This window comes from Ursus maritimus, unplaced genomic scaffold (genome assembly GCF_017311325.1).
Source record: "Ursus maritimus isolate PB19 unplaced genomic scaffold, ASM1731132v1 scaffold_28, whole genome shotgun sequence".
Lineage (NCBI taxonomy): Eukaryota > Metazoa > Chordata > Mammalia > Carnivora > Ursidae > Ursus > Ursus maritimus.
In genome coordinates this window covers 1926206-1939147 of record NW_024425341.1, presented here as the reverse complement: position 1 = coordinate 1939147, position 12942 = coordinate 1926206, and the positions used below count along the sequence as shown (strand labels likewise).

Here is a 12942-nt window from a genome sequence, read left to right as displayed (position 1 = left end):
ACAGCATACGATCAGCTCGTTTTCGAGAAAACCACTTCAGTATTCTTACTAAGGGCTGGTTCCAACTAAATTAGTAATGAGCCTTATCGTTGGCAAGAAAAGGCTTCTGGGCCAGTTGTATTCTTGACACTGTGAGAAGAATGCTAATGCAGAATTAGGAGCTAATAAATGAAACCGAGGAGTGTTACAAGCACAAATGAGTGTAGATATACATGGGGTGTGTGTGTGTGATGGATATAAATTTGCTTCACACCACTTAGATGCGGAAAATGTTTTGTTTTCTTTTCCTAAATCAAATCACATCCTGCTCCCTGTCTCCACTGACCAGAACAATAGGATACACGGCGTCCACATTTATTGCCTTGAGGCCATGCGGGAGTCCTGGGGCGTTTGTCAGCCCGGAGCATCTGAGGAAGTAGCTGTGGCCTTGAGCCCACCCAGCCACCGTCCAGCACTCAACCTCCAGCTGTCCATTCCCAAGGTCAGCAGCTCTGATGCCCAGCTGGGGCGGGGGACCTTGGACGGCCCCCCATGGACACACCTAATATTCGGCCTTCCCTCGGCCATCTGGAAATCAGGCCCCCATGGAGTGCTGGGTGCAGGGGGGCTTGGTCACTGCTACGTCCAGTGGCCTCAAAGCCAGTCCCTTCTCTCAGAGTGGAGGACTCTCCTTCCCCAATTCCCGCTCTCCCAACTCCCTGCCCCCAGCCAGGCTGCTCATCTCCTTGGGGCCCTGGAGACTTCCTCCTCCACGGAAGCAGATAGAGGAGGCTTTTTTTTTTTTTTTGCTTTTCCTTGGTGAATCCACACAGGAAAAAAAAGCCGAGACAGGAATTCGTTTCTTTATTAAGAACTCAACTAATTGTGTATGAGAGGTTGTATTTATACTTATGTAAGATATGTTAAAAAAAAAACCCACAAAATTCAACTGAGTACATTTGAAGATCTAATCGGCTTTTTCAAGCAATTCATGAATCAACATTCTATCTAGCAAGTAGAGGGGAGCTCCTGGGGAGCCGGACAAACCAGAACGTCTCTATAGGAAGGCAGGTGGAGCAAGGAGGTAATAAGCAAAAGAGAAGAAAGGTTTTAGGCAAGCTCACTTTCTCTTAGTGTAAAAAGCAGGGGGTCCTATCATGCGTGTTACCTCATCTTCTTTTGGGGGGGACGGGGAGGGGCCCATGTGACAGATTACCTCACTGATGCCGAGAATTCCTGACTACATTCCTGGAGGAGTTTAAAAGTGCAGTTAGGTGGGGTATTAAGCCGTGGCTGGTGAGTCAGTCTAAGTGATGCTGAAAGAGCACTTCCACTGCCCCCATGGTGACCTCAGTCTGCACTTCGTAACCGATTCAGTTCTTCTTCCCAGCTTATCTCTTACCTCAGGCAAAGCATCCCAGGATGGGGACCGAAACTACCCCTCAAGCAATAACAATTGCCCTGACAACAGCAAGACCACATGTGATTAAAGCCAAGACAAGGATCAACCAACCTCACCTTTACTGGCCCCCTGCACGTACCCACTGACGCTTGCCCCACATTCTCCTTATATAAGCCTGGAAGGATTTTCAGTACTTTAGAGACAGTCTTTGAGACATTAGTCTGTTGTCCCTCCAGTGCTGGCCTCACGGAAATAAATTCCTTTCTGGTTTCATCACCACTCACCTCTCTGCCTTTGGATTTTGTCAGAGGTGAGTGGCCGAACCTTCTGCTTGGGACCCCACAGCCAGGTGCCCTGCACCCTTGGGCCCAGACTACAATGCCATTTGGGGCCTGTGGTTTTCTTTTTAACAGATCCATGAGGTAAAGAATCATGTTGGTCTCATTCACAGTTGTGTTCCCTGCACGCAGCTTGAGACCGTACAGGTGATCAATAAGTATTGGATATTCGTGAATGAATGAGGGAATAGTGTTAACAACAACAGCTATAGGCCAAGGTAAAGTCCCTTGACCCCAGGACAGCAAACCAAGACTTAACCGCACTTTCAACCGCTCCGGGAATGGAATTTTAAACCAATCATTGGAATTTTCTGGTCAGTACCAATGAGATAATCCGTCACATGGGCTCTCTCCTTCCCCCCAAAGGAAAATGAGGTAACCTAAGACCCTCCTCCTGCCCTTTCCCCCTAAGGGAAGATGATGTTGCCTGGAACAGTCCTTTCTTTATTTTGCCCTTAACTCTTTGCCCTTAACGTCTTTCCTATAAAAACCTGTATTGTACAGCTCAGGAGCTCCTTTCTACTTGCAAGATGGGATGCTGCCTGATTCATGAATCACTTGAGAAAGCCAACTAGATCTTCAAATGTAGATCTTCGACTCGGTTGCATTTTGTTTTTTAACAGTAGGAAATGGCCTGAAGTACACACGCGGCACCAGGATTGTTGGGGAAGTAGAATTCTGTGGAGCACTATCATTCTCATTTATACTTACTGTATTGTTTGCACTGCATGAAATTGTGTTTAGTGACTGCCATGTTCACATAGTTTGTATTAGTACACTTTTCAGACTAAGTAATCAGACATGTAAAAGTTTTCTTACAATCTTGTTATAAGAGAGAAGCCGGCAACCATGGTCCGCATTTGGTAGGGTTATACTATTGGGTGAGAAAATGTTGATAATGACATTAGGTCAGATTCAGAAAGGTCAGTGTTTGAAGATCACTGGATGTGTGACTGACAGCTGAGTGGGTGACTGGTTTCTGAGAACATGACTTAATCTTCCTACATTTAATGAGAAAATTTCTTAAGCATTTTGTCAGGAATAAATGGTATTCCCAGGAGATGTGAATTAGATCAATATGAACTGTATCTCTTCCAGACCAGGTTGAGAACAACTGTTCTTTCACATTTGTGAGGTTTTGGTCATCCTGTAGGAGCTCAGAGGAGAAAGAAAAAGAATACGTGAACTAAAATCCACACAAATCCTGGGGCGCCTGGGTAGCGCAGTCGTTAAAGCGTCTGCCTTCGGCTCAGGGCGTGATCCCGGCGTACCGGGATCGAGTCCCACATCGGGCTCCTCCGCGATGAGCCTGCTTCTTCCTCTCCTACTCCCCCTGCTGTGTTCCCTCTCTCGCTGGCTGTCTCTCTGTCACATAAATAAATAAAATCTTAAAAAAAATAAAAAAATAAAAAAAAAATAAAATCCACACAAATCCAAAGAGCCTCCCTGGGAAGCTAAGGTGCTTAGAATGGCATTGTCATGAAAGCATTTTCTTTCTTCTTTTTTTTTTTTTTAAAGATTTTATTTATTTGACAGAGATAGAGACAGCCAGCGAGAGAGGGAACACAAGCAGGGGGAGTGGGAGAGGAAGAAGCAGGCTCATAGCGGAGGAGCCTGATGTGGGGCTCGATCCCATAATGCCGGGATCACGCCCTGAGCCGAAGGCAGACGCTTAACCGCTGTGCCACCCAGGCGCCCCGCATTTTCTTTCTTCTTAACTCAGTAGACTACAGTTAGGGAAGACCTTTGGTTTCTCTGAAATCCCCAGAGAAAAACGCTGCTGGAGAACCAGGAACAGAGATGCAGGTAATCAAACCTAGCTGGGCGCTGAGTGGTAGCTCTCCCCACTCCACCCCAGTACTCCCCAGAATTACCCGAGGAACTTTCTCAAAGTATCAGGACTCTAACTCAGACCAGGGAAATCAGAACCTCTGGGTGGATCCAACAACCTGTATATTTTTAAGAACAGTGATTCCAGAACACTAGCATGCATCAAAATCATCTGTAGGGCTTTTCAAACAGATTGCTGGGCCACCCCCAGGGTGGGCCCTGAGAATTGGCATGGCTAATAACGTTCACAGGTGATGCTGATGAGAAGATTCTAACACTCACACCAAGTTAAGAACTGGTAAAGAACATCGTTCTCTACTCGGGCTTCCACATGGCAACCATCCGGGCACTCGTTAAAACTATAGACCCTGACATAACTAAATCGAGAATGGGACAGGACATTATTTGGTCATACCAGGAGCAATCTGGACTGATCAAAGAACAAAAAGGAAAAGCCTATCCCACTGTTGCTCCTGACTGCACACTGCACATGGGATGTTACTGAGACACAAACACGCGGGCACTTGGAGAGCGGCAGTTATGGCAGGAGAAGCAGGGCCAGGACAGAGGAGGCAAGTGAGGACGTGGCTTCGGCCCCAAACTGAACTGAGTGCCCCCCCCAAAAAAAAAATTATACAAATAATTATCTTCAAATTATTAATTTTCAAATAGTGATAGACTTACAGGAAGTTGTAAACAACGGTGTTCCCCCAAAGTCTACATATATAGCTAGAGTACGGTATCAAAACCAGGGAACTGAAAACCAGGACATTATTGCTAACTGGACTACAGACGGCCGTGTTTTTAACCTCTCTTCGTGTGTGTGTGTGTGTGTGTGTGTGTGTGTGTGTGCAGAGCTGAATGCAATTTAAGATGGATGATATTTTAACGCAATAATTCTAAACTCAAAACCAATGAAAAAAATCCAGGATGAGCAACATACCAAAATTTTAAATAAAGACAGCCTCAGTAAAAGCTCTGCTAAGCAGACTGCAACCTGGGGCAAAAGGAAAAATAAGTAACATTTTGTTCATCATGGATTTTTTCCGTTAATTTTGACTTTTTAACAAATTAAAAGATTATCTGTCTCGGCTGCTGCGTTTTTGCTTAGATTTTGTGCCGAGGGGACTGCCTTGCTCTCCTCCCGCGCTCACCCAGCCCTTAGAGAGAGCTCGCAGCGACAGTGCTCCCTGCGGGCCCGCCCAAGGCAGGAGAGGACGCCAACCGTCTCTTCCTGCTGCTCTTCTCCACCGCCATCTGCTCCGCTTTGGGGGCCGCGCAGGGCGGCGCTGGCACTTTGATCCAGCACTGATTCTGCGCTGCGAGGCTAGGGCTTCCTTCCCGAGGCCCGACGATCTCGGCAGTCAGCGGCTCCAGCCCTTCCCTCGAATCCCTCAGGCTCCTCCGGAGCGGAGCACAGCCCGGCGCCCAGCCAAGCGGCGCGGGCCAAGTAAAGACCCAGCGCGGACCCCTCCTCCGCCCCCCTGCTCTTCCTTGCCGGCAACTGAAACCAGAGGCCACACCCCCCCAAAAAGCAGGCTCCCTATCCACTTTAGCATGGGGGTGGGAGTGCAGGGGGGACTCTTCGCTTTGCGGGAAAGCTGAAGCATTTGATTAACATGTCGAGCTGAGCATTCTCATCTCTGAGGACCTATGGTGACCAGAGAGCTGTCTTTCATCTGAGTCAGCAGAGAGGTCCGAGGTCTGCCCAATTTCCCATCCAAGGCTAAGGACAATTACCAAACAATACATTGAAAAGGACAACGGGAGCGGCTCAGGTCCTGATCCCAGAATCCTGGGATCGAGTCCCACATCGGGCTCCTTGCTCAGTGGGGAGCCTGCTTCTCCCTCTGCCCCTCCCCCTGCTTGTGCGCTCACACTCTCTCGCATGTGCTCTCTCTCTGGCAAATAAATAAAAATCTTTAAAGTAAATAAATAAATAAAATAAAAGGACAACAGGAGAGAAAACCAAGTTTGTTTTGAGCACGTCCCATGGGTCATCAGTAAACAAAAGGTTTTACTATAATGGTGCCAAGAGCGAAATACTAAAGCAATCAGTACATTAAAAGTAGTTCTCATTCCCCTTTAGCCATTTCCTGAGTGCTTGCTGCGGGCAAAGCACTATCCTGGGGCTACCAATATTAGTATCAGGTACTCTTTGACCCTCGGGGCTGGCAACTTAAAGAGGGAAGACCAACACGAACAAGAATAACTCTGACACCAGGTTGACCAGGACAGCAGTCCATCAAGGGCCACACCTCCTGCCAGGGAGAGAGCTGGCAGCAAGTTTGCACTCTGGCGCGGGGTGGAACGCAGCCAGGGAAAGAGCTCATGTTTCTTTCAGCTATCTGTTGAGGCACAATTTATTTTTAAATCCAAACGACACAGAATGTGGGGAGGCATCAGAAAGGGAAAAATTGAAACTGACGGAGTTCCTGTCTTCCTACAAGAGCCTGGCTAAGTCTCTTCGCCAACATTCATCTAGCAGAGGCAAGACAGAGGGATGGCAGAGCCCTCGTTCTCCTGTCATCTTGTCCTGACCCCACCCCGGCATTCGCTCCAGAACCCCTCCCCTTCTGAAGGACCTCCGTCCTACGCTGATGCCACGGGACTGGCACAAGAGGAGATGAGCAGGACGCCCCAGAATTCTGAGTGAGATAAAGAAGAATCTAAACGCAGTAGCAAAAGCTCCTAGCCGCGAACTCCAGACGGCCTGTTCTGGGAATGTCTGACCGAAGATTTAGTGAAAGCACATCGCTCGTATTGAACTGTGTAAGAAACGAAGAAAGAGTAGGAGGGATGGGTCGGCCCAGAGTCATCAAAAAAGGGGGGGAAAGCCCTAGCTCTGGGCAGGGAGAAGGTGCCACGCTCGGCCAACAGGAGGGGCGTGGTGGCCCCAGCAGGTAGAACCACGTAACGAAGCTGACTAGCTGGGCTTCCAGAACAGAAACCACAGGCCATCTACACCAGAGCGATTCGCCCTGCCCCGTGTATTCCTTTTCTGTGGTTGCCCTAGCAAATGACCACAAATGGGGTGGCTTAACAATGCATTCTCTCGGGGCGCCTGGGTGGCACAGCGGTTAAGCGTCTGCCTTTGGCTCAGGGCGTGATCCGAGCGTTATGGGATCGAGCCCCACATCAGGCTCCACCGCTGGGAGCCTGCTTCTTCCTCTCCCACTCCCCCTGCTTGTGTTCCCTCTCTCACTGGCTGTCTCTATCTCTGTTGAATAAATAAATAAAATCTTAAAAAGAAAAACAAACAATGCATTCTCTCGCAGTTCTAGAGGCTAGAAGTCAGAAATCCAAGTGGTACACAGGGAAGGCTCCTTCCTTTCTCTTCCAGTTTCCCGTGGTTTCGGGTCTTCCTAGGCTTCGTAGCTCTGTCCCTCCAGTTGGCCTTTGGTTCTCTCCCGTCCCTCTGTATGACCTCTCCTCTTCTTATCAAGACACAAACTTTGGATTTGGGCCCCACCCTAATCCAGTATGACCTCATTTTCACTTAACTAAGTGCATCTGCGAACGCTCCATTTTGCAACAAGGTCACGTCCTGAGGTTCTGGGTGGACAGGAATTTATTGACCCTGATTCCACATTCAAGAAGCAATGTTCTGACTTTGTTTTGCAGAGCTGACCACCTTGGTCCGTTGCCTGGTAGTTCTGTTTCCTGACACAAAAATGAAGTACCATTCTGGCTTTCTCCTCTAGATGCCTTTTACCAAACCTCTGTAGCCAAATACCCCAGAACAGACTCTACAGTTTCTCAGATGGAAACTTCCACCCACTGCATATATAATTTCCCTGGGGGCCTTAACAAGAGCATCTGGAAGACAAGTATGCCTTGTAGTTACTTGCCACTGTGTACCCCAGCGCCCTGCACAGCGCCTGGTACACAGTACTTGTTCGATGATTTTGTGGAATAAATAAATTATAATAGCTAACATTTTTATGAGCACTGTACTCAAATGTAAAACACGTGAACGACCAGGTTTGATTATAACAGCAGCCCTTTGACCTAAGTAATAATTTCCAAATCATTCTGTGCAAATGGGGACACTGAAGCTCACAGTGCTGGGGGACTGCCAACGGAGCTCAGTCTCAAGTCCAGGAGTGACTAACTAGGTTAGCGCGGGACAACTGCTCGCAGCCTGAGCAATTCTGCTCACGCTGGCAAAATTGATTTCTCAAACAGAGGGCTGAAGTTGGAGTCCTTGACCTTGGGGATCCCATAGGGAGAGAGCGTCTGTGAGGCTCCTGGAGACCAAGCTCTGTTTAATCTCCCCAAAACTACTACACACCACTTTCTGTGGCTGAGTCAGCTAGGGACATTCTCTGAATTTCCTTCCCCTCAAGGTCTCTCTGGATAGTCTCTTCAATTTACCTTTTTTTTTTTTCCCACGAGAAAAAAACCACGTCCTCTCTGTCTCTTGATCCTTTCTACCCCCTCAATTTTGCTCCCTTTTCTCCCATCTTCGGTTTTTCCCTCCCTCCAGTCCACAAACATGCTCAAATCTTCCCACCCTAAAAGAAACTCTTGTCTTGATCCTGCCGGTCGGGATGCCATTGTTTTGTTTCTTTTCCTCTTCTCCGTAGCTGCCGTGAAGCAGGAGGCAGCCCAGTCTGCCGTGGGGCAGCATCTGTGCGGTGGGAGAGGGCACCGGGGGATGGAGCCCAGAGCGCAAGAACCTTCATTTAACCCCTGCCTTCTGACTCCACCCATATTTGGCTTTGACCCTGACCCCTTTTTATACGCTTCCTCAGTGGGTGGTGGGGGTATCCTAGAAGCTAACATTTACCACCCACTCACTCCTTTAGACTCTGGCTTCTGCCCAGTCCAGTGTCTCACTGGTGTCATCAGTAATCTCGTACACACCAGCACAGGCCTGCCGGAGCCATGATGCCATACTGCTTCTCCAGGTAATTCATGGTTTGGTAGAGAAGAGACACTGTCAGTTGGGAGTTCATGTCATTGCGAGTAATAGAGTATCCAACTTAAAGTGTCTTCACTATGAGAGCATTTATTAGGTTTTTTAAAAAAGATTTTATTTATTCATTTGAGAGAGAGAGAGGAAGCACGAACAGGGGGGGAGGCAGAGGGAGAGGGAGAAGCAGACTCCCCGCTGAGCGGGGAGCCCGATTCAGGGCTCAATCCCAGGACCCTGGGATCATGACCTGAGCCAAAGGCAGACACTCAACTGACTGAGCCACCTAGGCTCCCCAAGAACATTTGTTGTCTACTCAACAAGTCCCGAGGTAGGCTGTTGAGAGAATTCTGGGCCATTCCTCAATATCATCAAGGACCTAGGCACTTTCAAACACCCTCCCTGTGTTGACTTTTTGTCTTCACACATGGTTACTACTAGTCACAGGATGGCTGCTGTTGCTCCAAGCATCATAGTCTCATACTGCATTCAAAAGCAGGAAGCAGCAAGGAAGGAAGTGGGCAGGAAAGGACTTACCTTTCAGCAGGAAGAAAAACATCTTCATTAGCCAGAACTGAGACATAGCCAGTGGTCTCAGCTTTGCTTTGTTCTCTGGCCTCCTATAAACATGAGCATCGCTCTGATTCCTTCAGACAAACTCAAGAGGTCTTCTGTGTATCCACTGCATCTGTCGTATACCTTGATTACAGAACTTAATGCTTTCATATCTTTGTTTAAATGCCTTTCTGCCTCAATAAACCTCACCTTCCATGCCCAGGGTCCAACTGCTCATAAGTACTTATCCCACATATTTTTGAATGAATGAGTGAAGAAAGGAAGGAAAGAAAAGCTCTACCCATGCCCCAGTGTTTTCCTTTTCCTTTTTTTTCTTTTTTAGATTTTATTTATTCATTTTTAGAGAGAGAAAGAATGAGGCGAGGGGCAGAGGGAAAGAGAGAGGGACAAGCAGACTCCACACTGAGCACCAAGCCTGATGCAGGGCTCGATCTCACTACCCTGAGATCATGATCTGAGCTGAAATCAAGAGTCTGAGGCTTAACCAACTGAGCCACCCAGGCGCCACCTACCCACACTTTTTCTACTGGGGATGTCAGCCACAGCGTCAGCCCTGCTGTGTCTCCTAGGTGGGAGTCCTGAATTTTCAACTCCTGCTGGGACTGGGAATCTCAAATTCAACATATGCAAGACGGAACTTGGCATTTTCTACCAAAAATAAGTCTTCCAAAATGGGGATAATATTTTTGGAAATATGTCAGTTGCTTTTCTCTAGTACAACCCTGTGTGTGGTTTCTGAACATTCAGTTGCCTCCGGGAAGGTTAGGATTGTTGTAGGAATGCAAAGAGGAGGATAATAGTCAGCTTGCCCTATCCAGAGTGGACTTTCAAAAACAATCGTTTATTGTGGAAAATTCCAAACATATGCAAAAGTAGACAGAAGAGTATAATGATTCTATGGGTACTCGTCACCCACCTTCACCAGTTATCAACCCATGATCAGTCATGTTTCAACTCTACCCCACCTACCGCCCCCCAAATCATTAAACACGCAACCAGTATTCAAATTTTCCTGATTGCCCTTAATTGTTTTACAATTTGTTCGACTCATGATCCAATTAAGATCCATACGCCGCAATTGGTTCAGAAGTCTCCTATTTTTAAAAAATCTGTTGGTTCCCTCTCGTCGCATTTTTTTCCCCTTGTGGTTTATTTGTTGAAGAAACCTGAAGCCTCTGGTTTTGCTGATCATGGCCTGAAGGGGTGATTTAACATGCTCCTCTGTCCTTTGTATTTCCTCTAAGTGGGTGGTTACATCTAGTGCTTGTTCGGATTCTTGCTGGACTTCTTGGCAAAGAGACACACTCTTCAGCGATCTTAGCAGGTGTTGTCATCATCGCCTAGATCAACTGATTAATTGTTTGCAAAATGATGACATGCTTTCGTTCCTTCTTCATTTATTAGCTAGATTGCTTCTTGCAGGAAAATGTCCCCTCGTCAACTATCTGCTGAGGATGAGGTTCATTTCCCCGGGAACGGCGGGATAAATGAATTCTCCCCCGGTTCCTTTCAGTAGGAAATGGGGCTTCAGTGCTAAATCTGGGTGCAAGGTGAGCCTGCTCTTTTCAGAATGAGCATCGTTTCTAGGTGTTTTCAGTGCATAGAATTAAGAAATAGACTCTAAAAAGATAAAATACGTGATGAACTCACATTTATACATCCAAATTAAATTCAGGAGCACAGTGTTTCTTGCTTGATGTTGTTTCGTGACCTTACAACTGTATCTCTTTTTTCCCCCATGATCCCACTATAATTATTGGTTTCCTTCTTCTCACAATTCACAGACACCAGTCTCAAACTAATAACACCACCACCATCATCAATGATAGGATTACTGAAAACAGGTTTTGTTCTGTTTTTTGTGTTTGGAGTGGGGAGTACTTCTCTTTGTCTTCAGGATCTCTCTGACTGGATATACAATCAAATTATATTAAAGTTCCTTGAAATATCTCACTTCCGTGCATTATACCACCAGCTCAATATACAGTTCGGTCTGTTTGTGTAGTTGCTTTCAATTTTTAGGGATTTTTTTCCTTTGTAAATTTAACCTTTTTATAATTGTACAAAATATTTACCTGGTTTCAGGGGCGCCTGGCTGGCTCAGTTGGTAGACCGTGCGACTCTTGATCTCAGCATTGTGGTTCGAGCCCCACGTTGGGTGTCGAGATTACTAAGAAAAATAAATAAGCTTAAAAAATATGTTTACCTAATTTCAAAATCAAATCTACCAGACAAGTTACAGTCAGAGAAGTCTAGCTTTCTATACCTATTTTCTCAACCCTATTCTCTTTTTCTCCCCATCGGTAATCTCTTTCCTCCTTCTTCATGGTTCATTGTTCCATTTCTAAAAATACAAGTTTATATACATATACAGAAAAATATGTGTATTTATGTGTATATATATTCATTTTCCTCCCCTTTATCAAATAAATGGTGTATTAACATTTCTTCACTCGTACTTTCCACTTATTGATGTAATCCAGAAATAACAATGCAGTATTAGTATAAGGAAATATTTATTGCTCCTTTTATTTTCCGTTAAATACCTCCCCACTTTGAAAATGCAAGTAATTCAAGCAGCCCCTATTGAGGGACAGTTGGTTTGTTGCCAATCCTTTGTTACGTGGTGCTGCAAGAATAGCCTGCCTTGTACGTGCATCCTTTCTTATTTTTGCTACACTGTCCTTGGAATAGACACCTAAAAGTGGGAAATCCAGGCCAGTGAATAGATGCATATACAATTAGGCTAGATATTGCCATATTTCCCTCCATAGGAATTATATCATTGTACATTCCCAGCCGCAACGTATAGGAGTGCCCACTTTCCCACAGCATGGCCAAAGGAATGTGCTGTCAAACATTTTGGCTTTTGTCAATCTGCTAAGTGAGAGGCCTGCTCTCTCCATGAATTTCAATTTGCATTGTTCTTATTGTAGTCAAGGTTGAGAATACACTTAAGGGCTGTTCGGATTTCATTTTCTGTGACTTTGTTCATTTTTCTAGTCCTTGTTTCTATAGATTTGTGGTCTTTTTCTTCTTTAATTTAGAAACTATTTATATATTAGGAAAAATAACCTTTGTCTATAATTTTTTTCCCAAGCTCTTATACTTTGCTTTGGGATTTCTTGCCATGCAAGCTTTTTTTTTTTTTTTTTTTAATGTATCCAGATTTATTAATCTCTTCTCTCATTGTTTCTGGATTTAAAACCTCAGGGAAGTTTTGCTCATTGCACCCGTTACACAGGAATTCACCCACATTTTCTTCTAGCAGTTGTGGGGCTCAATTTTTCACATCGAAGTCTCTGATCCATTTGGAATTTATGTGTACCATGTGGAGAATGAATCTGCTTTTATCTTTTTCCACAAGGCTATCCGAGTATCTTAAAACCACTTATTAAAATGCCTGGCTTTCCCCCACTGGTTTGAGATGCCTCCTTTATTATACGCTAAGTTTCCATTTGCAGCTGGATCTTTCTCTAGATCTTCTAGTCTGCTCCTCGGTCTGTGTGTCTACTTACTGGCCAATACCACACTGGTTTACTTACGGAGGTTTTGTAGCATTTTCCTGTTTTACCCTCTCCTATTATTCTTTTTCAAGGGCTTCCTGGCTCTCCTTGCCTTTTTGTTCTTTTAAATAAACAAAGCATTCCTTCTACATTTTATGTGATCATACAATTTATAATCAGCTTTACCTCCATGAGGTCATCATGCCCCTTGGCAATCCCGCCAATTCCATCCCCCTTATCTAGATGCCTCTTGGAGAAAAGCCAGCTAGGGGGTGGATGATGGAAACTGAGCACTTGTTCAAGAGATCGCATCACCCAAAAGAGAAACGGAGATGCCCATTCTCTGGCAAGCTTAAAGCTCAAGCGAACTTTCCTGTTACCCTGAAGGTGAGG

At 45.7% G+C, this 12942-nt stretch overlaps 1 protein-coding gene across 1 annotated transcript in view; it reads left to right on the top strand.

Moving 5' to 3' along the window:
* The first annotated feature begins 370 nt into the window (after window positions 1-370).
* CHRNB3 (cholinergic receptor nicotinic beta 3 subunit) overlaps window positions 371-12942 on the top strand; it is a 55513-nt gene continuing 42941 nt past the window's right edge. The window contains exons 1-3 of the mRNA XM_008706336.2: window positions 371-596; window positions 4661-4999; window positions 8139-8305. Coding sequence (XP_008704558.2) covers window positions 371-596; window positions 4661-4999; window positions 8139-8305 — 732 coding nt within the window. The remainder of the gene's footprint in view (window positions 597-4660; window positions 5000-8138; window positions 8306-12942) is intronic.